This window comes from Lutra lutra, chromosome 5, assembly GCF_902655055.1.
Source record: "Lutra lutra chromosome 5, mLutLut1.2, whole genome shotgun sequence".
NCBI classification, from domain to species: domain Eukaryota; kingdom Metazoa; phylum Chordata; class Mammalia; order Carnivora; family Mustelidae; genus Lutra; species Lutra lutra.
Genome location: NC_062282.1, coordinates 13,969,682 through 13,993,046, shown reverse-complemented (window position 1 = coordinate 13,993,046; position 23,365 = coordinate 13,969,682). Strand labels below are relative to the sequence as shown.

Below are 23,365 nucleotides of genomic sequence, written 5' to 3'. Positions count from 1 at the left end.
AGTATGGTAGAATTGAAACATGAACCAGTTAGGTTAAAAGTATAACTTAATTTTGGTGACCACATTTATGATTTTAATTGTTTGAACATAATTCAAATAGAGTTAGGGGAAAAAAAAAAGTCATACTTGGCTCAGGTTTTAATTCTCCCATATGCTACCCAACACATCGAAGTGTACATCAACAGAGAAAACATCTCTTTAGTTTCACTTACCCCTCCCTAAACAGTGATTTATAGTAATAACTCTTAACCCAGGAGGCTGATTTGATTTTAAGATTTATTTTTAAGTAATCTCTACATCCAACATGGGACTCACAACCCTGAGATCAAGAGTCACATGCTCTTCTGAGTCAGCCAGATGTCCCTGATTTGACTGTTCTAATCACCAAAAAACCCAGTGAAATTTTTAACTCAAAGGAAGGGATGAAAACACAGTGAATGTGTAACGTATCACTTCCACCAATCACATTTATCTGTAAGAAATGCACAGCATTTAATATTAGTAACCATATAAATGTCCCCCAGGGTTCACTGAACCTGTTCTCTTCTCCCCACCACTAGCAACCTGCCCCCAGGCTATTTTATATCTGCCAGGACACATCGTGAACAACCTGGACATTCCTCTGCCATTTTCCTTACCTAAAACAGGTGCTTGGTGGTTAAGGTGTTTACATATTTCTTGTATGCTGTGCTTTCAAGCATTAAGAATTCAAATTCATTTCACTATAGAAACAAGAACCAGAAGTGCCAAAAGGCGGTAATAGATATGAATTGACCCCAACACTCATATCTGCCCAGGATTCAATTTCACCATCTCTTCTTCCAGCATAACCCACTGGCAACATCTTAGGTGTGGTATACACTACAGACCACTCAGGTTAACTGGAGCCAAGTTCTTAAACCCAAAGGAACAGGACCAGGTTCATTTGCATTCACTATATCCCTAATGTCTCTTTGGGAATTAATTCCAGTGTACTTATCCTTCCCAAGTTCTCCAGAAAATTTTCTATGTTAGAGTGTGAAACTGTATTTATTACAGATTACCACCCAATCCCACTCCCCAGCAAAATCTGTCATTTATCTGATTCAATCACGAAAAAATTTTTATTGTTAGGGTTGAGTTCATTTTTAAGAGCTTTACATCTGAGATGTAGTTTCTAGAATCCAACTGGAAAAGACCCAATGACTACCAAAAGATCCAAGGGACAATTTCTTCTTTTATGTTCCAGATCGATGTGCACACTCAGTAAAAATTATCCAGGTTCTCCATGCTCTTCCCCAACTACAGAATATATGGAATCCAAGCAAGCTCTCGGGGAGAAACCAAGGAATGGAGGTGACGTAACATCTATCCATCCTATAAAATTGCCACCACGCATACACACAAACTACTAAATACTTCCAAAGTTAAAGAAGTCTTTCTTTAGCCATCATAAAGCCTTCACCCTCTTGTAGGTAAAACAGGGAGGCTTGGAGGTTAGTGACTTAGAAGCCATGTAAGTCATTAGTGACAAAACCAGGACAGGACCACCATGAGGTCCAGTTCGATGCTTGTTCTCACAGTGCTGTTCTGCCTCCTCAGAGCCCTTGGCCCCTCTTTCCAGGCTTTGCAGGAATATGGTAAGTAATGGGATAAAATATCACCATCATCAGTGGTCTCACAACGCACGTACACAGGGTATTTCTATAAGATCTTCTAATTCTCTTTCCAACCTTCAAGATCAACTCCACTTACTGCCTCTTGTTTTATTCAAAATATCTGTTCTAAGTAAATTAATAACATCCATTTTTAGAGGGTGTCTATCCATAGCCATAGTCAGTTTTCAGTTTGGCCTCTGCAAGGTAGTGTACGGACACTGATCCAGCGGCTAATTGTTGAAACAGAGAATGTTCAAGAAAATATGAGCACACTGCTTTCTACCCAAGTACCACCAGGAACAGGTCCAACAGAGCATTCTGTTCCCTACTGAGGTAATTACGGAGAAAGGATGGGGTGGGGAAAGAAAACCAATAGTCTTCATTACTTTTTAATTGTTTGACTTTATTACTGTTGCACCATTTATACAATTACATATAATTTCAATGCATCCATTGTACATTTTTTTGTTTTTTTTTTTTTATTTTTATTTTTTTTTCCATTTTCCAATGAGTGGTGTGTTGGTGTCTGTGACACAGAATGGAAGAGAAACCGGAACTGCAATGAACGCAGACTTTTTTTTTTTTTTTTTTTTTTTTTCATTTCCACTGACCAATAAACAGAACTACAGGTGCACCCAACCACGGACATGCATTAACTCGTCATGAGAAATCTAGGGAGGCTAAGTAGGATGAGAGAATGTTTGTTACTCCCAAAAATACCTGGGGAGGAAGAATGGAGTATTGGCATCAAGATACACACGTGGACAGGCTAAGTGGGCTGTCTGAAAGTTGGCATTCATCCACAACATTAAAAAAATATCAAAATAAGAAAAGCTGTAAATTAAAAAGAAAACACAGAAAATACTGCTCTCATAAAGATCTGATTGCCTTGGCATAGGCCCCGCGGGCAGAATCAATCGCATCACTCCCAACCCCCTTGCAGAAGACAAGAACATTCGGATCTTGGCGGCGGAGGGCGTGTGGCAGCAGTCGGTACGGAAGATGTGTACTTTCAGACATTGATCTTCAAAATCCAGGACTGACTGGGAACGTGGACTGAAGGTGTATTAGATATTTCCCCACAAAAATACTATTTGGATTCTCCCCACCCCCTCCCTCCCTTGATGGGACAGCATCCTTTTTAGTTATTATTATTTTTTTTATTTCCTTGGGCAATACATATCATGACTTCCAATTGAAACGAGTTAGTAGAGGAGAGAGAGAGACAGAGAGAGGACACAGAGAGAGAGACAGGCGCTGGAAGCGGGACCGGGCTCAGAGGTGTCCGTGTTACTCTTTGACCGCTACGGTTTGCTCGGCGCTGGCCGCGGGCGCCTCGGCGGCGTCGTCTGCGGGGGCTGCGGGGGCCGGGGCCTTGGCCGGGGCCGTGGAACTGGGCGCTTCCGTGGCTGCCGGGCTCTCCTTGGACGACGGGGCAGCCTCGGTGCTGCTGGGTTTTGAGTCTGAAGCCGGGGCCCCGTCGCTTTTCGTCTCCTGCGCGGCAGGAGCTGCGGGAGCCTCAGTCTTTGTGGGTTCCCCGGCCTCCGGGCCCTTGTCATCCGCCTTGGCCTCCGCGGGCGCCTCGGGCTCCGCAGCCTGGGGGGCGTCGCCGGCCGCGGGCTCGGGCTCGGCCTTCGGGGGCTCGGCCTTGCCCTCGGCCGCCCCCTCCGTCTGCTCGGGCTCCGCCTTCGGGGCGTCTTCCTTGGCGGCCGCCGCCGTGTCTTTGTCGCCTTCCTTGTCTTCGGGCTTGCCGGCCGCCGCGTCCGGGCCGTCCTTGTCGGGCTTCTCCTCCTTGGCCTCCTTCACCTCCGCGGTCTCGGCAGCCGCCTGGGTCTCGTTCTCCTTCGGGGTTCCCTCCTCTTCGGTCCCGGCTCCTTCGGCCTTCTTGTCCTTGTCCTTGGCCTTCTCATCGTTCACGTTGTATCCCTTCTTCTTCTTGCTGAGTTTGCCTCCCATCTTGCGGTTCTGCAACACAGCACAACAGGGCACAACACGGAGAGGGGTTACTGCTGGCTCGGAGGGAGTGTCGCTGCCCCCCGCCTCCCGCCTCCCGCCCCCATTCCCAGGCCGAACTCCGACGCCCCCTGGTGACGGCCCTGGGGGGCGGGGCCTTCTTCAGGGGACCGGGCCGCGAAGGTGGCGCGGTCAGGGATGGCCCCGCGGAAGGCCCTCGTCCCCGGGGGAGGCCAGGCGGAGAACTGCCCACCACCAGCCCCGGAGCCCTCATCAGCCTGCACCTTCACGTGGGGCTTCCCCGCCCGCACAACTGCGAGACAGAAACTTCTCCTGAGACGCCCTCAAGTCTACCGCAGTTTGTTTCAGAGGCCAGAATGGACCGCGATGCTGCTGTGCATGAAAACTGAAGGCGGCCACTGCTCACGAAGTGAAGAGCTCAGCAAGCTACTGAAGGGGACACTTCAAACATGGCGACCAGGGCAAAGCTGGTGTTGACTGTCTTTTGCCACAATCCAAAATTCTTAAAAAGTGCATCATAAAAAGTAAAGAGCTCGATTACACAGGGTCTAGCTGCAGCAAGTGAAGACATAATAAACGCAGATCAAAGAATCCGTGATTAAATACTAAGCTTGTCCACGGTAAGGGGAAGGGGAGCAGTGTGTGTTTGTGAGGAGCTTTCTGACGGGCGGCTCAGATCGGAAGCATGGAGCACTTACGTGCAAAATGGCAGAAGCAGCCATTTTAGATCTATGGCAGAGCTGGAAAAAGCCTTCACAATCTTAAAATACTTTCCCGAGAAATGGCACAGCTGTTGATAGCGCACAATCACAAATTTCCAGAAAATACTCTCAAACTACAAACTCCTCTGAAACTCCGTTATTCATATACCTGCTCATATATGCGCACATATCTTCAAAGACCAAAGGCAAGTAGTATTTGGCTTATCTCCTTAGTATAGCAGGACCAGTTAAAAGAAAACTATCTCCCAAAACAGAAAAGGCTAGATAGTGTCTCTAGCTACAGTTAGTTGGTTAGTTGTGTCAGAATTGTATTCATTGCTTTTTTTAGATGTTTTTGGCTTAAAAGATACTCTATAGCAATATAAAAATGTCCCTCATGGTCAATTACCTGATTAGAATTCAAACTAATAAAATGGTCATTAACCATCATGTATCAGTGGGAACCCCCGGGAACAACTGCTCTTCAGAGGAAAATCTGTTGCTTCTCCTTGATGAAGCAGGGAAAAGATCCGATGCCAATATTCTTTAGTCCCCACAATTAAGAAAAGACCAGGAGAGAGAGAGCCTTGCCCTGGGGCCCAGTGGAGTACAAGTGACAGTTGACCTGGTTCTGTCCTAGGTGAAGGATGACTCTGGGTTGAGTTCTGAAGTTCTTATTGACCAGTAACCTTTTTTTTTTTTTTTTTAAGTCATCCATTTAGAACAGAAAATTTTATTCTTTACACTTCTTGGAACCATGCATGATTCATGAGAGTGAAATAATCTACATTTACCTTATTTAAAAGCTGGGTGTTAGGTAGGAGAGCACTATTCTTCAGTCAAAATTTGTCTCTATCTGCTAATTTCCACCCCATATGTGAATTTCCTGTCTGGAATGCCTTTAACGTTGGAGGAAGAAAAAAGCAGTAAGCAGAAAGATGACCAAAATAATGTTCCAAGTCTGAAGGAAGGCCTTTATTATGTTCTGAAAGAACTTCTCTTACATATCTCTTTAAAAAAAAAAAAAAGGAATGGTTTTTGGTCATAACCCACTTCAGACACCCAATGGGTTCTATTTGACTTAATTTTGGGTTATTTTTCCCTCGGAAGCGGGGGCAAATACATATGGTAAGATACAATGAAATATACTTTAATCTCGTAAGCAATCACAAAGCAAAAATGAAAATACAAAGAAATAAATTGGATCAGTGTAACTCAGTTAATTAGCCAATGTGCACGAATGTCAAAAGTAATTTCAGCTCTGACATTTTGAGATATATTCTGGTACATTAGGTTAGAGCTGAGAAACAAGAAAACCTGACAGCTCTGCTCTTTGTATATATTCTCCCATCCTGTAGTAGAAACCCATACACCAACTTACAAATTACAGAATAGAAGACAAAGTGTAAATGTGGTGTACATTCTGAACATAACAGGAGTGCCTCTCTCTGACACGCACAGCAAGAAATTCTATATGACCATCCCCAGAGGCTTAAAGTCATGTTGGTTTACAAACCTAAAATCTATGTTACTAAAATTGGTTTTCGGAAATACAGTCAGGGACACTTTCTATCCTTTAGGCCCAGATGCGATTCATTTCTGGGTTGGAAATGAATATATATCATAAAGTTGTAAGTAAGAAAGTCTCTATCCTTATTTGTTTTTCAAACACAAAGTTAATAAACACCCCTGCTTTTTGCTAATTTTCTTGTATAAGGTGCAGTGGGGGATCAGAGGCAGGCTTATAGAATCCACGAGAACCCTGGAAAAGCAAGGTAGTCCGGTTTTTCCCAAGATAATATGGGTGAAAACCTTGCCTATATGCAGGGGTGAATTAAAATTACAATTTAACATCTATTAATGGTTTTCTGAGTGTCAAGCACAATCCTAATCCTAAACACATTACTAAATTATTTTATTTAATCTTCTCTACAGTACCATAAGGTAGTAAATTTACCGTTAGCGTGCTCATTTTACCCATATGGAAATTCTAACTAGCGGAGTTCATGGGGCAGTATCATAAGGAAAAGGTCGTCAAATCCAACAGAATTAAGGTGAGAAGGCATCATCCAGGAGGTCAAAGGGAACATCATGAACAAGCTGGTAACAGGACAGAGCTCATCTCAGGAATGTTACCCACCCTGGGTCACAAGGTTGGTGCACACAGATGTGGGGTGACTCAGAACTCAAGACATCGCCGAGTGAATGATGAACACGGAACTTTAGGTACTCTCTGCCCCTAACCTTGTTATCGCCCCATTTGTCAGTGGAGCTTTGTATCAGTATCCATAAGAAATAAGGAGAGCAATGGGCACAGATTTTAACCATTTCTCTCATATCTATTATTTCTAATTTTGAAGGAAATTAGCTGGTATAGAAAGTTTTAAGTTCAAACATCTAAGTTAAAAAAAAAAAAAAAAAGGCAGTTAAAAAACAAAAACCCAGCAACAAATAACCCACCTTGGAAGTCACTTAAACCTCAATCTGAGCTACAGTGAAGGCTGAGACTACCTTTTGCATTTCTCCACATCTGGGACATTCACTAGCCATTAAAACACGACCCACGCTGATGGACTGAACTAAGCTCCATGTGTTGATGATATAATAACCCAACACTTAAGTTGATCTCGTAGTTAAAACATGTCAAAAGAAAGCAAACTCCAGAGCTGTCCTTTAAAATTACAAGAGAATTTGATGCCACAAGGACCAAAACTATAGACTTAGGTCTTCAAGTTGGCATAGAAAATAACTTAACAGTCAACAACAGAGAGAGAGAACTTCACTGTGTGTAATCTGGAAAATTCTGGACAAGAATTATTTCATGGAGTATTTGCATGTTGCCTCATGGTTGACTCCTATAACGTGTTGCTATGAATCCCATCTCCCCAGCGTACCTACCCTGAATCTTTGGGCAAGTCTACTTAAACTCTTTCCTCTCATTTCCTGTACAGCACAAAATGTCAACCTTACAAGAATTTAACATGAGGCATCAGGACAATGTTTGACATTTCATGGGCCTGCAATAAATGTTAATTCCTTTCCCCATCATTTAATTTTGCAATTCTTAGGTAGTTCTATCCTCGTAAATCCCAAGAGAATGGTAGAACATGGGCTCGAAACACACAAGCTCTATGATCAGATCTGAGAAGGGCTGTAATTAAAAGAATATTTAAAAATATTTTTAAGTGTCATCATGAAGATTTTTTCTATGTGTATCCCAAGCTTGCTCCTGCTGACTGAGTGCATGTGGAAAGGAAGCTGGTGCATTTATATGCTGCCAATAGTAAATTAGTCTACTGTAGACTAGCCAGCAAATCTCCATCCTCCAAATTTGAGCTGATACTAGAGCGACCACAGAAGAAGTATTTCATCTTCCTAGTACCTCTTCATTTGTTCCAGAAAAACAAGGGAAAATCCATTTCAGTCATGAGGATGAAGATAGAACCCAAATTCTGCCGTTGAAACTCATTTACTGCCTATTAAATATGCACAAGGCAACAAGCCTGACCCACATCTTAGCTAGTAAGCTAAACGTCAGTTTCTTAGGAGCAAGGGAACACCGTCAAATGCCTCCCCCTCCCCTTTTTTCCTACTTTCTGCAGAGGAGTTTTTTCTTTTATAAAGTACCAATACTTTAATATTTTGAAGGTCCTAACTTAGGTCCCACAGCTGTCCTGTACTTATTCCCCCACTCTTAGAAAAACAGACCTTTTTCTAGTTAATTAATTCAATTAGGATATAAACAGATATTCAGAAAAACTGAAGTCCTGCTTTTTGGTGAAGGGAGGAGAGAAAGGGTCACTGTGGCATTGTGCACTGATCAAAGAAACCTAGCATAGGAAGTGGGAGGCCAGAAGGGAGGCCATAAAAGAGTAGAGGAGGGACCAATGGTGCTGAATTCTCTCTAAGGGTTCTCCTGGGTCGGGGAACTCAGAACCCGTATCCACACCTACCATCTCCTGACACTGACCTCACAGCCCTGTTGTTAGCTTACACTACACACTCATTTCTTTTTTTTTTTTAAAGATTTTATTTATTATTTATGACAGAGAGAGATCACAAGTAGACAGAGAGACAGGCAGGCAGAGAGAGAGAGAGAGAGAGAGAGGGAAGCAGGCTCCCTGTCGAGCAGAGAGCCCAATGCGGGACTCGATCCCAGGACCCTGAGATCATGACCTGAGCCGAAGGCAGCGGCTTAACCCACTGAGCCACCCAGGCGCCCCTACACACTCATTTCTTTTCTTTTCTTTTTTTGGGCGGGGGCGGGGGTGGTGGTGGTGGTGGTGGTGCTACGGATTTTACTTACTTATTTGACAGAGACACAGTGAGAGGGCGAACACAAGCAGGGGGAGCGGGAGAGGGAGAAGCAGACTTCACACTGAGGAGGGAGCCTCTGATGCTAGGCTTAATCCCAGGACCCTGGGATCATGACCTGAGCAGAAGGCAGACGCTTAATGAATAAGCCACCCCGGCGCCCCTACACACTCATTTCTGACACAACTTGCCTTTGTTTATTGGCAGCTAATGACTTTTCCTAATAATAAAGGACAGTGTGTATCCAGGAACTTCCATGAAAATTCCAAAGGTGTGTTTCTCTAACATCTTCAGGTGGAGGAAGACACACAAAAAAGCAACTCCCTAGCTAGGTAGACAAGGTAAGGTGATAGGTTTTGGCCTCAGAAAGAAGTACATAAAGTTAAATAACAAAACGGACTAAAAATCGGGTTTTAATTCTTTCTCAAAGCAAATATTCTGTTGAGCCTTAAAGCTGACAAGCACTCTTTTTGTTTAAGGTTTTATTTATGGAGAGAGCAAGCAAGGGAGAGAGCGAGAGCATGAGCAGGGGGGAAAGGGAGAAACGAGAGAGAGGGGGCTAGATTCCAGGACCTTAGGATCATGACCTAAGCAGAAGGCAGATGCTTCACCAACTGAGCCGCCCAGGAGCCCCAAGTATCTTTTTTCTCGTAAAACAAAATCCTGTTTTCAAGCTAATGTGCAACTATTAAGTTGGGTACCATATTTTCTTTTCACATTATATATATATAATGGGATCCTATACATCACTACTATAGCAAACCTAAAAAAAAAAATGAATGACTCTTGAGCACTTAAATTTAACATGAAAAATTTCTTTGGGGGATTAAGGGCAAGAAATCATCTGAAAGGTTACGTTGTAATCAACATACTCTAATAGAGATGATTTCCCCTACAGAGTTCTTTAATTCTTTTTTACTTTCGCTCTAGGAAGCCTGTCAAAGAGCATGGAAGATGTTCCTTAGCCACTGATAATCATCTAAATCATATTTATTTTGTAGACACAACCGCCAGGGTACACGGAGGTCGGAATCACCTCTGTACAAGCTGAATCCAATCCAGAATTCATTAAACAATTCTTGCAATGTCTGCTCTAACGCGATAAGCTCATCCAAAACTTTCCTGATACGCACTTACAATTTTCTTACCTTAAAACAAACCAATCTATGTTCAGCATAGCCTCTGAATTAAAATTCAGTCTCTCATTTTGAGAAAATAAAGGCAGAAAGGCAAAGGACAAATGTCATTTAGAAAAAAATTAAACACATTATGAAACTTTTAAGACGTGTCAAAAACAAACCACCTAACACTCAATATGAAGTTTGCTAAAAATGCAAGTATGCGGAGTGCTAGTCCCAGCTGTAAGTAATTTGTTTAAGACTCTGAGCAAATCACCTTCCCCTCTGGGTCTCAAATTTCCTACTCAGTAAAATGAAGATATTTAAAGTTCATTCTTGGGGGTGGGGGATGTTATGTGTGTGTGTGCACGTGTGTATTTTATGAATGCTTGTGACACTAACAAAATACTAGTGTGTGTGAAAAATGTGTTATGATCAATATTCTGAATGTTTGTATCCTCCCAAAATTCGCTAAGTTGAAAACTAATGCCCAAGGTGATGATACTAGGAGGGGGGACCTTTGGGAGGTGCTCAAGTCATGAGGGTGGAACCTTCATGAATGGGAGTGCTGCCCTTTTTTATAAGAAACCCCACAGATCTCCCTAGCCCCTTCCATAATGGTAAGGACATAGCAAGAAGTTGGCATTTTCCAACTCAGAAAAGGGTCTTCGCCAGAACCTGATCATGCTACTTCCTGATCTTGGACTCCCCACTCCGAACTATGAGAAATATAGGAGAAATAAATTTCTGTTGTTTAGAAGCCACCAGTCTATGGTACTCTCTTAGAGCAGCGGGAACATCCTAAGACAATAAAGTTCGAATGCCCGCTAATTATTACCATAAAAAATTACACCATCTTGCACTCTGAAGATTAAATCGACAATCAGCTGGCTTACTGCTATAACTGGATTTCCTTGTACATATCTATATGATAAATACACAGTAATTTCAACATTATGTGAAGCCTGTTAAAAATTAGAAATAAAATTTTATTTTTATAAATCCAAATATTTATCAAAAAAGTATTTTCTGATGTCTTCAATTCCATTATTTTAAAGATTAATTTCTTTGGGAAAGAGAGAGAACAGGGGGAGGGATAGAGAGAGAATCTCCAGTGGACTCCCTGTTGGGCGAGGAGCCCATTTTAGGGGTTAACCCCACAATACGGAGGTCATGACCTGAGCCGAAATCAAGAGCTGGAGGCTTAACTCACTGAGCCACCCAGGCGCCCCTTCAATTACATTAGGAAATGTTTTACCTCTTAAGTATTGAGTGGGAATGGAACTTAACACTGAAAACATGTCACACAAAGACATAACTGTCAGAAAAATCATGTTTCTTTGGCTTTGCTCATGCAGAACTATTTTGTAGTGTTTTATTTACAGAAGATACTCTGCTGTTCCCATTGACCTACTTTTGACGGGACATCTACCAACCACTGGTGGTCCTGCTTGGCAAAATTTGCCCTATGCCACACTCTAAGAAGGAGCATTTTCTAAAAATGATCAAATGCTAGCCATCTTCCCTTTTATGCAATGCTAAAGATAACTGAAAACTGTCTTTTCAACAGAATTTAAGTCAGTCTACAGAGGATCCATCACAAGTTCCTCAAGCTAACATGACATTCAGTCATGTGTTGTGTAGAAATATTGAGAAAAACCATGTGGGAAGAGTTCTTGGGTCCAATTTGCTAGAACAGTATGTAACCCTCAAAAAAAAGGGTCAGTGACTTAAATAGACAATGACATAAAATGATTACCAAGCCTGAGAAGCCAAATTAAAACAATTTCCTAATCCCATCCTGTATCATGTGAAAACCATTCAAATATATAAATCCAGGGGCATGTGGCTGACTCAGTCAGTAGAGCTTATGCCTTTTGATCTCAGAGTCATGAGTTCAAGTCCCATGATGGGCACGAGCTTACTTAAATATATCACATATATATAAATTCAGCAGTTATCTAAGTCTAATTAAAGAACCTGTTTCCTGTATTTAAAAAGTATTTATAGGGCTCCTGGGTGGCACAGTCGGTTAAGGGTCACACTCTTGGTTTCGGCTCAGGTCATGATCTCAGGATGATAAGATGGCGCCCCAGGGTGATAAGATGGCCCTCCATGCTCAGTGCAGAGTCTATTTAAGACTCTCTGCCCCGGGGCACCTGGGTGGCTCAGTGGGTTAAGCTGCTGCCTTCGGCTCAGGTCATGATCCCAGGTCCTGGGTTCAAGCCCCACATCGGGCTTTCTGCTCAGCAGGGAGCCTGCTTCCTCCTCTCTCTCTGCCTGCCTCTCTGCTTACTTGTGATTTCTCTCTGTCAAATAAATAAATAAAAATCTTTAAAAAAAAAAAAAGACTCTCTGCCCCTTTCCCTGCTCTTGCTCTCATTTTGAAATAAATAAATCTTTTTAAAAAAGTGTTTGTAAAACATAAAATTATTTTCTTGCCATCATCCCCATGGCTTCATCCAGAATTAGCCAATACCAACAGTGTTTGCAGATCCTTCAGGAACACTGCTCAGTGTAAATGGAGGACTTGCCTTCCTTCTAAAGCAAGATTATACTGTTTCACAGGACGCTAACACTAAGCGCTTAGTCATGTGTGGCCTCCTGACAAAATCTATTTTGTCTGCCAGAAACCAGTTTTCACCCACTTGCTACGGGTGAGAAAAATGATCTAAGCAGTGATTAGATTCACTTCTTCTTCAGTAAGTGCTAAAATTCTCAAGCTCCTAACCACAAACACCTTCATACCCAAGAGCTGGCAAGAAGTATTTAAAATATACAGGGCAATTCTGCTTAAACCTAGGCTGATCTCATGGGGGGTGTGGGGGGAGCTATCTTGAATTTTATGGAAAAACGTAGATTTTTGAGACAGAATAAATATTAAGATTGTCTAGTACTAAAAAAAAATGGTCTACATTTTGCCAGAGTTGAAGGTTTTCTCTGAAGACTCCTTCTCTTTTCTTTTCTTTGAGAAATCGGAAGAGCTTAACACATAAGCACTACCGTCACCAATCAATTATACCACTTACTTTGGGTAGAACCATTTTTGTTGGTTTTATCTTTAGTTGGGCACAGAAATATGGGACATTTCTTCCAAGGGAAAAAAAAAATTCAATTTGTTTGTAAAGGTCCAGATCTCTTCTAGATTCTCTTACAAGTTCGTAACTTCATTAAACAGTTTTATCTATGACATCTCTCATGAATAGCTTTTTTTTTTTTTTCAATCAGGGGATAATTCATTTCTATATTTAATGTCATGGAAAAGTCACACAAGATAAAACCAGGACATACCACCATTTTTACAAAGCTACCAGAAAGCAACATTTTAGAAGATTTTTTTTTTTTTTTTTGGAGTCTGTAAGTCGGGAAAGAGTTCAGACCAGGTATAGATATTAAATGCCAACTCTGCTTTGGGAATATCAGCATGAGGTCATGGTGATTTTAAACACAGTAAGGGCCAAGGTTCATTACCTTCACATGAAAGAGCAAGAGCGACAGCGAATGAGACAGGCAAGACAGAACATTTTTCATTTTGAATGAAGTTTCTCTCCAGCTTCCATGTAATGCTTTTTCTGAAAATCTACTCCTCCACCAGATCCAATCTCTTTCTGCATTTTTTAACTTACAGAAACTAAAGCCAAATGTTCTGTCCTGCAAGCTTCCCTAGCAGGACACCTCCAGGGCACCTAAGAATGAGAACACCCAGCTGTACAGGATTTATACCTTGACTCTATTATGCACGGAAGCTAAAGCAAAGGCATTCTAAATCAGGAAGCCCCTTAAAATAGCTCCTCTGTTCTCTGCTGCTCAGAAAGGAGCGCAATCTGGCAGACACCAGTTGCTGTGGTGAGCGGAGCCCCTGATGTGACTTAGTGTTCAACAGCCTCCATAGACAGAAGACAGCTCTCCCTCTACCAGAATTGAGGTTCCCAAATCCTATATGGCTGCTACCAAGGAAAAACACATGGCTTCATCCCAACCGTCTTCCATTTCAGTCAAGAAAAACTGCCAGTGTTTTAAAACAAAGGAAGGCACAGCCCTCCTTACCTGGAGAGCATCTATCACTATTTTAGCCCTGATGGAGCTGAGCTATTCCTATGGCTTCCCAGTGAAATGTCAGGTTTCTGGGAGCTATCATTTATGCTTTCCTGTCTTTAGTCCCTGAAATTAAACACTTCCTAGTCTGGTTGGGTGCAGGTGAAAGAGAAAAAGAGAAATGTTAGATCAAAAGGAGTTCTAAGCAGACTTGAAACCATAGTATTGTCAGGGCTGACTTTGACATTTCAGTCCTTTGAGGCAAGTCTAAGTAAATGCCCACCAGCCACCCCAGGAGAGTCCCTCTGGACACCTGGGTCATCCTAATAGCTTGCTTGCTTTTTTATTTTTTCCAGAACATTCTTCTCAACCCTACAGTCCCGCTGCCATCAGAACAGACTTCGGTGATAAGAAATAGGCTGCGTGTTTTCAGGGTAGCTGTGTTACCCGATGAATTCCTCTCTCCCAAGCTTTGCTTTCTTCCTCTACATAGTGGGGGACACTTCATCTCTATTTTGCTGTATTTTTTTTTATTTTAAATTGAAAAACATTTTTTTTTTATGCCTCACAGTTCCCAGATGCTTTTTTCATTGTAGTTGATAGCTGAAATACAACGGTACATTAGTTTCTGGTGTACAACATAGTGATTTGACAAGTCTACACATTAGCTGTGCTCATCCCTTGTGTAGCTGCCATCTGCCGCCACGCAACACGATTAACAATACCATTGACTATATTCCCAATGCTATACTTTTCATCCCCAAGACTCACCCATCCAGTAACTGGAAGCCTGTATCCCCCGCGCCCCTTCACCCATTTTTGCTCATTTCCCACCATGTCCAAACAGCTTTCAAGAATCCGTCTGTAACTTGGTGGCAAGCAAAATTATTGGTAGTTAACTGTTAATATTTATCTTAGCCCACTTACTGAATTTTAGATGTTTTGATATGCAGAGAGTCACCACTTGTGATCTTTGAATCTTTATTTCAGTAGCACGGTGTTGGTTATATCCATTAGTGTTGCACAAGTCTTTGGAACAAAAATGCAAACCTCGATTATAACACTGTCCCTCTTCAGAAAATGCAACCTTGCATGATGACACAGTTCCCAGGCATTAACCACCTCAAAACCACGGGAGCCTACATGCACTGTATTCTTTCTACAATTACTACATACTCCATGATATCACCCAATTCCATGTCTTATTAGCATTATTTTCACACTTTTGTTGCTCTGCCAGTGAACACCACCATAATTCTAGGACAATGAAAATAAGTGGTATACTTAACTGGTATAGAGAACCAAATAAAAAAATATGGCTAATACAAATTTTCTCCCATATGACCCCGAAGTTACGATATTTACAACTTCACACGCTATTCTATTCATGTCTTCCTTCTCTAATACCTAATGTAGGACAGTTTGAATCACACAAAGGTCCCATCCACTGCCAAGTTTTGATTTGAAAATCCAAGTCTAGATTAACTTACCATTTCACCTAGAATCAAGAGAAAAGGATTTTTTTAAAAAAGATTTTATTTACTTATTTGACACAGAGAAAGAGAGATAACAAGTAGGCAGAGAGGCAGGCAGAGAGAGAGGGGGGAAGCAGGCTCCCCGCTGAGCAGAGAGCCCGATGCGGGACTCAATCCCAGGACCCTGGGATCATGACCTGAGCCGAAGGCAGAGGCTTTAACCCACTGAGCCACCCAGGTGCCCCAAGAGAAAAGGATTTTTAAGGAAGATTGCAAACAGATTACAATGAAGAAGATGACTCTATCAATACAGCAGAACAACATGAATATGCCACAGTAGGTCAGAAACGGGACTGGTATTCCTGGTTTGACTGCTGCTTCATGATGGGACTGGTACAAACCAGTCTTTTTTTTTTTTTTTAAACCAGTCTTTTTTAAATTTTGTTTCCATTTTACAATCAGAAGAAAATATATCTGCTTCACAAGGATGCTGAGAAAAGATTGATGTTTCCTGACAAGGTAAATGTATGGCCAGAGCATATGGTAAACTGTATCCTTGAACAAGCAATTGTGAATTAAGGGCTGCAAAGCTTCAACAGGTTGATAAACAACACAATCCAGTATTGATTTTTCTTAAAGGAACCTATAAAGTCAGAGCTGACTTGTGAATTGCATTTGCAAAAGAACTCTTCACAAGACCAACTGGGTTTATAATGACTCCAGACACACAAAAAAATCCAAATTATTGGCCAAATCCAGCTGAAGCAAATGTTAGGATTAGAGGAAGGCAGAGGGTGGGAAATGGCCTTTTAAGAAAGAATTTACAAAGAACGAAGAAACATAACAAACTCAAAAGCTTTATTCAGTAAGAAGAGAGGAATGAGAGCATTTATTTGGTTATGTCCAACAATTTCGAGTATCAACAAACTGTTCATTTTCTTTTAAATAGTCACAACTTTTATTCTAAAAGAGAAAACCTGAAATAAAGACCCTATAGCCTATGTGTGTCTTTGGTATTCCTACCAGAGTAGGCTTGGTCACAGCTGATTTGCTTTGAGGCTTTATCAATGCCTCGTGATAATATCCACTGTTGAAATTATTGTTCTTGGTGTCTGGTTCAGTCAAAGCCTCTATTCAGCAACTGTAACATCACCACCACGGAGGTGATGGGAATGTCCTTTGGGGACAGGGAACCGTAAGAATTGTCAACCTATGTCCAAGTTTCTACAACATTTAAGATGATTTATTCCCGTCATAATAAAAAGCACTGAAAAGTGTTATTATAAAAATGTGCAAGAAATATTTGGAAAAAAGGACAGAAACAATCATAGCTTTACAACCCAATTTTCCCACCAAAGAGTTGATTAAGAAGAGCTGGACCTACAAAACCAGAAAGGTGTCAGCTACAAAAGAAAATGAACCACAAGTGACCTCTCCATTATTCTCCTTCATGAAGTACAGACTAGAAGCATCCTCAAGTTATCTTTGGAAATCTCTCACCAAAAACCCAACAGATAGGGGCACCTGGCTGGCTCAGTAGGTGGAGCGTGCAACTCTTGATTTCAGGTTTGTGAGTTCTAGCCCCACGTTGGGTGCAGAGATTGCTTAAAAATAAAATCTTAAAAAAAAAAAAAATCCACCATGCAGAGTGGCCTCAAAAACGTCAGATGTTCAGAAGTTATTCTAGAAAAATAGACTTGACTTTAATGGAAAAAATAAGCTTTTTGAAGTATAAACAAGTATAAGAAGCCATGCACAGGGACAAGTCAACAAAATGCCTCCGCTAGCCTTGCAGGAGAGAGAAGACATACAGAGACAATCAAAATGAGAGGATGTGAAGTGTTTTAAGAGAGTGAAAAACAACAGTTTTCCCCCAAAAGATAGTCTTTCGTCCCAGTCAGGGCATCAGGAATATTTTATAGAGAAAAAGGGGTCTGAGATGGTAGAAATATGGAAAGTACTTACACACACAGTACTTACTCTACCTAGAACTCTTACTATTTAATTGTGTATATGAACTCATTATAGCTGCCTCATCAATCCTAGGAGGAAGGAATTATTACTACCTCCACTTTACCCTGAGGAAATGAAGGCAGGGTGCAGGTGAACAGCTCACCTGGGACAATTATATAATTACCCGCCTGGACATGGGTATTGAACCCAAGCAGACTGCCTCACCTGAAGTGTCAGCCACCACGACAAATGGCTTTGAAAGATGGCTATGCTATCTGTAGATGAAGATGGCAACGTAGAAAGCATGTATGTGAAAACCAGGAAGGTCCACTTGAGATTTTTAAGAAAACCCTCTGGAGATTTAAGAGATGGGGAGGATGTATCTACCTAGGGGTTGGGGGGGTGGGGGTGGAATATAAAACTATAAAGGTTGTCTAACAGAATGTTGGTATTTAGGTGGCAGAAAGTAGAACATGGGCTCTTAAAAGTAGCTGGCAAAGAAGGAAAAGTCTACGGCTCAGAAAGCAAAGGGACAGAGGACTTTAAGAAGCAGCCTGGAGGTTTTCTGTGCCGCTGCAAAAAGGTTAAGAGAGATTAAGGACAGAAATTGTGCAATTTGATCTGGTGACAACTTGTCAGCTGCTAACTCTGGAGTGACCCAGGTTGAGGGGTGAGGACAAATGTCTCTGAGGAAGCGCTCAGATAGTGTAGGAGGAGCCTCAGACCATCCACAATGGTCAACATGAAAGAGTGCTGCTCAAGGAAGGAAGAAGTCAAGACAAGAATTTGCAATTTTGTCAAGATGGGAGTTTACAAGGACTGGGAAGAACTGCAAATACCTAAGGGGAGATGGGAAAAGAAAAAGAATAAAGAAAGAAGCTCAAGTAGCAACAAGGAGGAGAAATCACTGATAGTTCAAGGTTCTGGAAGAGTCAGAAAGTTAGTCAAAAAAAACCAAGTTTATTTACTAGACAAGATGGGGAGAAAGAGAAAGAGGAGTGAGGGCAAATCCAAGCCCCACAGTGCGCCCAGACTCTGCATCCACATCACTTTCTTTCAAGTGAATATGGTCAGTGTGATTTATTCCAGAAAAAAGATTCGCTAAGGTCTCAGTAAGATCTCTCTACAGTAAATGTTAAATCATGAGCATCTGAAAGAGTTGTTTATCTTTCTAGCATTTCAGGTCTGAATTTGTCTAGTCATTTATCTTATCAGTTAGCTTCTTTCATTTAACAACGTTTAGGATTTCTCAAGTGCAAGGAGGAAAAGGACAGACATTTCATCAACTAAAATGCTAAAGGACAAACACAGTGACCTCTAAATCTGGGGAGGTCTTACTGCGAAATGATTTGATGGGCAAAAGTCAAGCAGCAACGCTTGCTGCATTATCAAAGGGCATGGGATAAGGGAATGCATGGTTGGGTCTCTAGACACTGATTCTCCACGGAGATGTAAAAAGGACATCAATTCTTCAGAACCACCTCCCCACACTTAGTTTTCCTGATCACGCAATCTGGTCTTGGGTCTTTAAGGAGCCATTCGTCTGTGGTATTTACCAGTAACATCCCTGCTTACCTCATTTCTATTCTGTTGTATTGGGTAGGGAGTTTTACCAGTAGAACAGAACCAGCCTTACTTCAGCATTGACCTCAAAGGCTGTCTTTAAATTTATTCAACATATATCTGAAAACCCCAGAACAAAGACTTTGTGTTAAGGTTAATTCACGATGGATGCCCGATAAGTATTGCCAACTTGCTATACACCGAAACATGCAATTTTCAAGTTACAAACTTATAAAAGGAAAGAACCACGAGTATAAATTCAGTTCTATAAACTCAGCTTTCACTTAGCGGTAGATATAAGTACGCTGAATTGTAACTGAAATGTCCGTTCCATTAAATGAGACACGGCCACGTTCCAGACATCGTCCATGATGGCCAATTCTATGGAGCTAGCACTCATCTCATCATCAAGGAGAATACACAAATCACTGCAAAAACATTGGCCACATTATCTTTGAAGCTGCTATATGCATACTGGAGAAACCATTTTTTCAAAGTATACCTCCTATTGATTCTACAAAGCTTAACCATAAAACCGAACTGATGATGGCTCTATAAATATAACCAATGACGGTTAAGCTTGTCTTTAAATATAGCGTTGACCAAATGCAGACCTTAGGCAGAGGGTTTTTTTCCTCCCTTTACAACATCCTGCCACTTGCAGCAGACACTATCAGAAAACATGCATTATTCATTCTCGTCAATAGTTAAATACCTTCCTGCGTCTGCGCATTTGTATCATTATTTATGTGCACTTAACGAGCAGTCCTTTCAAAAGCCCTATTTCCAGCATGCTAACGCTGGACTTTATAGGAATCACCTGTTCTTTCGATCAATAAAGCTGGTAAGTGAACCCACAACCAACTCAGGAAATGCAAACTAAGATCACTCCTGGGCCACTCCTCCCATCCACAGACCTGGGAAACTAATATGTCCTATCGCTGCAACTGATTTAAGACTCTCAAGAGAGAATTAAATAAAGCGCAGGGAAAAAACAAACAAACAAAAAACCCTTCCAGAAGTTGAGATATTTTTTTGCAGCCTACCAGTGAACTAGACAGACCATCCTGGGCTTGGAGCCATAAGAGACTCACTCAATGGAGTCCGCCGGACAAAGACTGACTGGTAGCTAAGGGGAAGGAGGAGGTGCACCCACTCAGGGAGTAACTGCAGTTCTATTTCCAGGATTTTCTATCTCCAGTCATAAAGGGCTGGTTCACACTTTTTATGGCCACTTAAAATGGCCACATTTTGACATTTTAATGTATCTTTTGGTTCTGGCACCAATAGTGAATGTAGTATTTCTAATTCTGAAGCGATTTCATATTTTAATCATTTTCAAGGAAAACCATTCTAAAATATTATATACACGTCCTTGATTTTTCAACAAAGAATTCACTTTTTGTCTTGATGTTAGGCTTTAGCACAAAACAAATCAGGGTTTAGTAAACCTTTGGTGAATTAAGGACGTACGTATTAATGCACAAATGAACGGGATTCTCTGGGTTTCTTTTCAAGAGGCTACTGCAATGCTGAGTTAATTTATTTTATTTTTAAGATTTGATTTATTTATTTGTTAAGGAGAGAGAGAAAGAGAAAGCATGCACAAGGAGAGGGAGAAGCAGGCTCCCCTACGCAGGAGCCTGATGGAGGACTCGATCCCAGAATCCTGGGATCATGAATTGAGGCAAAGGCTGATGCTTAACCAACTGAGCCACCCAGGCATCCCTGTAATGTTGAGTTTAAACAACATAGTGTGACATTTAATGTGCTTTGTAATGTAGCCCCCCCTCCACAAATGGCAGTATATCCCCCCACACACACACCCCAAGCTGTGTCCCCTAGGTGTTTTATCTCCAGACCTTTATGGATCCTAAGCATCAACTTTTTTCACAGTTGACCTGGGAAACCTGAAGCCAGTGGCTCAGGGGCCACTCACTGAGCAACACAGACAGACGGGGTCTGCACGGACACTGAGTCACTGAAGGCTTTTGCATCATCTGCATAAACTGCAACATGAAAATCCCGAAGACCAGCATGATTAAGGACTCCTACCTAGCAGGGTCTAGCCTAGAGGTAAGGGTGCAGAAAACAGGGTGGTATCAGCCCCAAGGAAGTCTTAGGGACTCCTGAGCCATCTGAGTTCTCTATGCTATCAGAATCATGAATATGTCACGATAATCAGGACTTAGCGTCCCACCCAGAAACTCCCGGCGGCCAACTGCCCCCACCTCCTCTAACCCCCTCATCTGTGCCGCTGTTCAGCCACAGAGGAGGCAGCCCGAAGAGAAGGGCAAGGCTCCTGCCCCAAGGGCGGGTTTTATCCATTGCAGAGAAGCCCCTAGGCCTACACCAGGCTTCAGGGGGTCCTTTGTGGCTCCAGCAACTTCTGCCACAGGCTGGGGAAGAACACACTCCAGTAGCCAGAGGGCTCTGTAAACTCCCTCCTTACAGAACTCAGGCTTCAGCTGTGGTTCAAGTTTGCAGCCCTCCCTCTGAGAGGGTACTTACGGTTTTCAAAAGCATCCATTTTATGTCCTTAGAAAACAGGTTTTCCTCTTTTACTTCAAATGGGACTTTCACGGCTCACCCAGGAGTCTTGAGCCCCGATCCCATACACTATGTGAGAGAAAGCCAGTGGGCAACGGGGTCAGCAGGCCAAGGCCGGCTATGTGAACTTGGACAAGGAAGTTAGTTAGCCTCAGCAAACTCAACCTCCTCTTTGAAAGGTTAAAAAAAGGGGTGGGGGGAGGTTGTTCATAGCATTAAACAGAGTCTTTGCAAGACAGAATAAAAGTTTGGTTCATGACACACAGTAGGTGTTCAGCAAATTTTCATTTACCTTCTTTTACCTTGTTAAAAAGAAAACCACAGGTCCCAAAGGGAGTCACTTATGCTAGGCCAAGTCCCCAAACAGGCCTGAACACCTAAGCTAAATGCGGTTTCAACCTCCCCTAGAAATGTGTGGGCTTACGGAATCAGCCAGGAATTTTCTGATCAGCACCAATGAGGTAATCTGTCACATGGGCTCTCTCCACGCTGCAAAGGAAGATGAAGTAATCACAGGACAGGAGCCTCTCCTCCCCACCCCCAGCTAAGGGAAGGTGACCTTGCCTGAAACAATCCTTTTCTTTTGCTAATAACGTCCTTGCCCACCCTCTTTCCTATGGAAGCCTTCATTTTGCGCAATTCCTTGGAACTCCCCCCTACTTGCCAGATGGGAAGCTCCCTGGTTCGTGAATACGTGAATAGTGAATACGTGAGGAACCTAATCAGATCTTTCCATTTTTGTGCCTAAAACCATTTCTCAGTCTTGTGAATAGGTAACTTTGAATTTCAAGATTAAGTAAAACACAGGTGGATCAAAGTACTGCATTCAGAACAGGCAAACGAATGGAAATGGATTCAGTTACGGCCCAAATAATCACTTTCCTTAACATTTAAATCCTAGGTGAAAGCCTGAAATACTCATTATATAATCTGTAGATTTTAAGAGCAAGTAAATGTTACTAAAAGTGCAAAAACTTATAATGATAAGAACAGATGCCTCGTGTTGAGAAAAGATGAAGGCCAACTAGGAACACCAAATGACTAAGTGAGCCCAGTATATACGGGAACACGTTCCAGAAAAAAAAATCAAAAATGTCTCAAGAGGTGCTTTACAGCAACTTTGGGAAAGAGTGTTTTCCAAACTACGTGTATTTCCATCTTACTTGCTTTAGGTAGGTTGACAGGTTGTGGCAAAGGGCCACGCACAATACTCTGTTTTGCCCATTTCACCTGTTTGGAGTTCAGTCATAGTTTTAAAATGGAAATATCAATAAACCTTTCTCCTAGAATATTTTATTTTCCATCACTGCTACAAAGTAATTTATTGAAACACAAAGTAGAAGAATTACCAGATACCCTTCCCGAATCTTAGCATAAAATTCAAGCAAGAAGTCAGCCATTTCTTGTTTTTTCTCCTCGCCCCTCACAGGCTTAGAAAAAAGCCAGTCAAGGAAACAGACTGCCCAAATTCATGAGCGGTTTCCTTGGAATTCGGGGGCCACTAGGGAACAAGGCACTGCATTCCAAGCCACGTCAAGAGCACGGCGGGACTCGCCTGCTGACCAAATGCTAAATACCAGCCCAACACGCTATCCTAAAACCAACACCTATTCAGTGCCTCAGGAGAGCCCCTCCCGGGGTGTCCAAGCCACAGCAAACTCACCCCAATCACTCCCCTCGGAAAAGGAACTAACACCATTTAACTGCATGATTTTGTGAACTTGAATCTTTAAACAACATGTGTTCAACTTGGGTTTGAATCTCATGATGACTGATGTGAAGACAAGGTAAAATACAGAAAAAAATGAAACTTCCATTTACAGCCCCTTGCCGAGGCTTGGACAGGCAGAGAGTGACTGACCTTCTTCCCGCAACTCAATGGCCTCCGTGTCAGCACTCTGCTAAAGGACAAAAGGCAGCCTTAACTTGACATTAGCCCAATATCCAGGATCCTGTTAAGTCTCCTTTAACATATGAAAATCCCTTTGGAAAATTCCTTTATCTCCTTCCCCACACGCAGAAGATCCATGTTAGCAATCACCCTC

General features: G+C 42.1%; 1 protein-coding gene across 2 annotated transcripts in view; it reads right to left on the bottom strand.

Annotated features, from left to right (window-relative positions):
* Positions 1-2,019: 2,019 nt before the first annotated feature.
* Positions 2,020-23,365, bottom strand: part of BASP1 (brain abundant membrane attached signal protein 1) — a 55,557-nt gene continuing 34,211 nt past the window's right edge. For both annotated transcript variants that reach the window (XM_047730752.1, XM_047730751.1), the window contains exon 2: positions 2,020-3,602. In XM_047730752.1, coding sequence (XP_047586708.1) covers positions 2,928-3,593 — 666 coding nt within the window. In that variant the 5' untranslated portion in view covers positions 3,594-3,602 and the 3' untranslated portion in view covers positions 2,020-2,927. The remainder of the gene's footprint in view (positions 3,603-23,365) is intronic.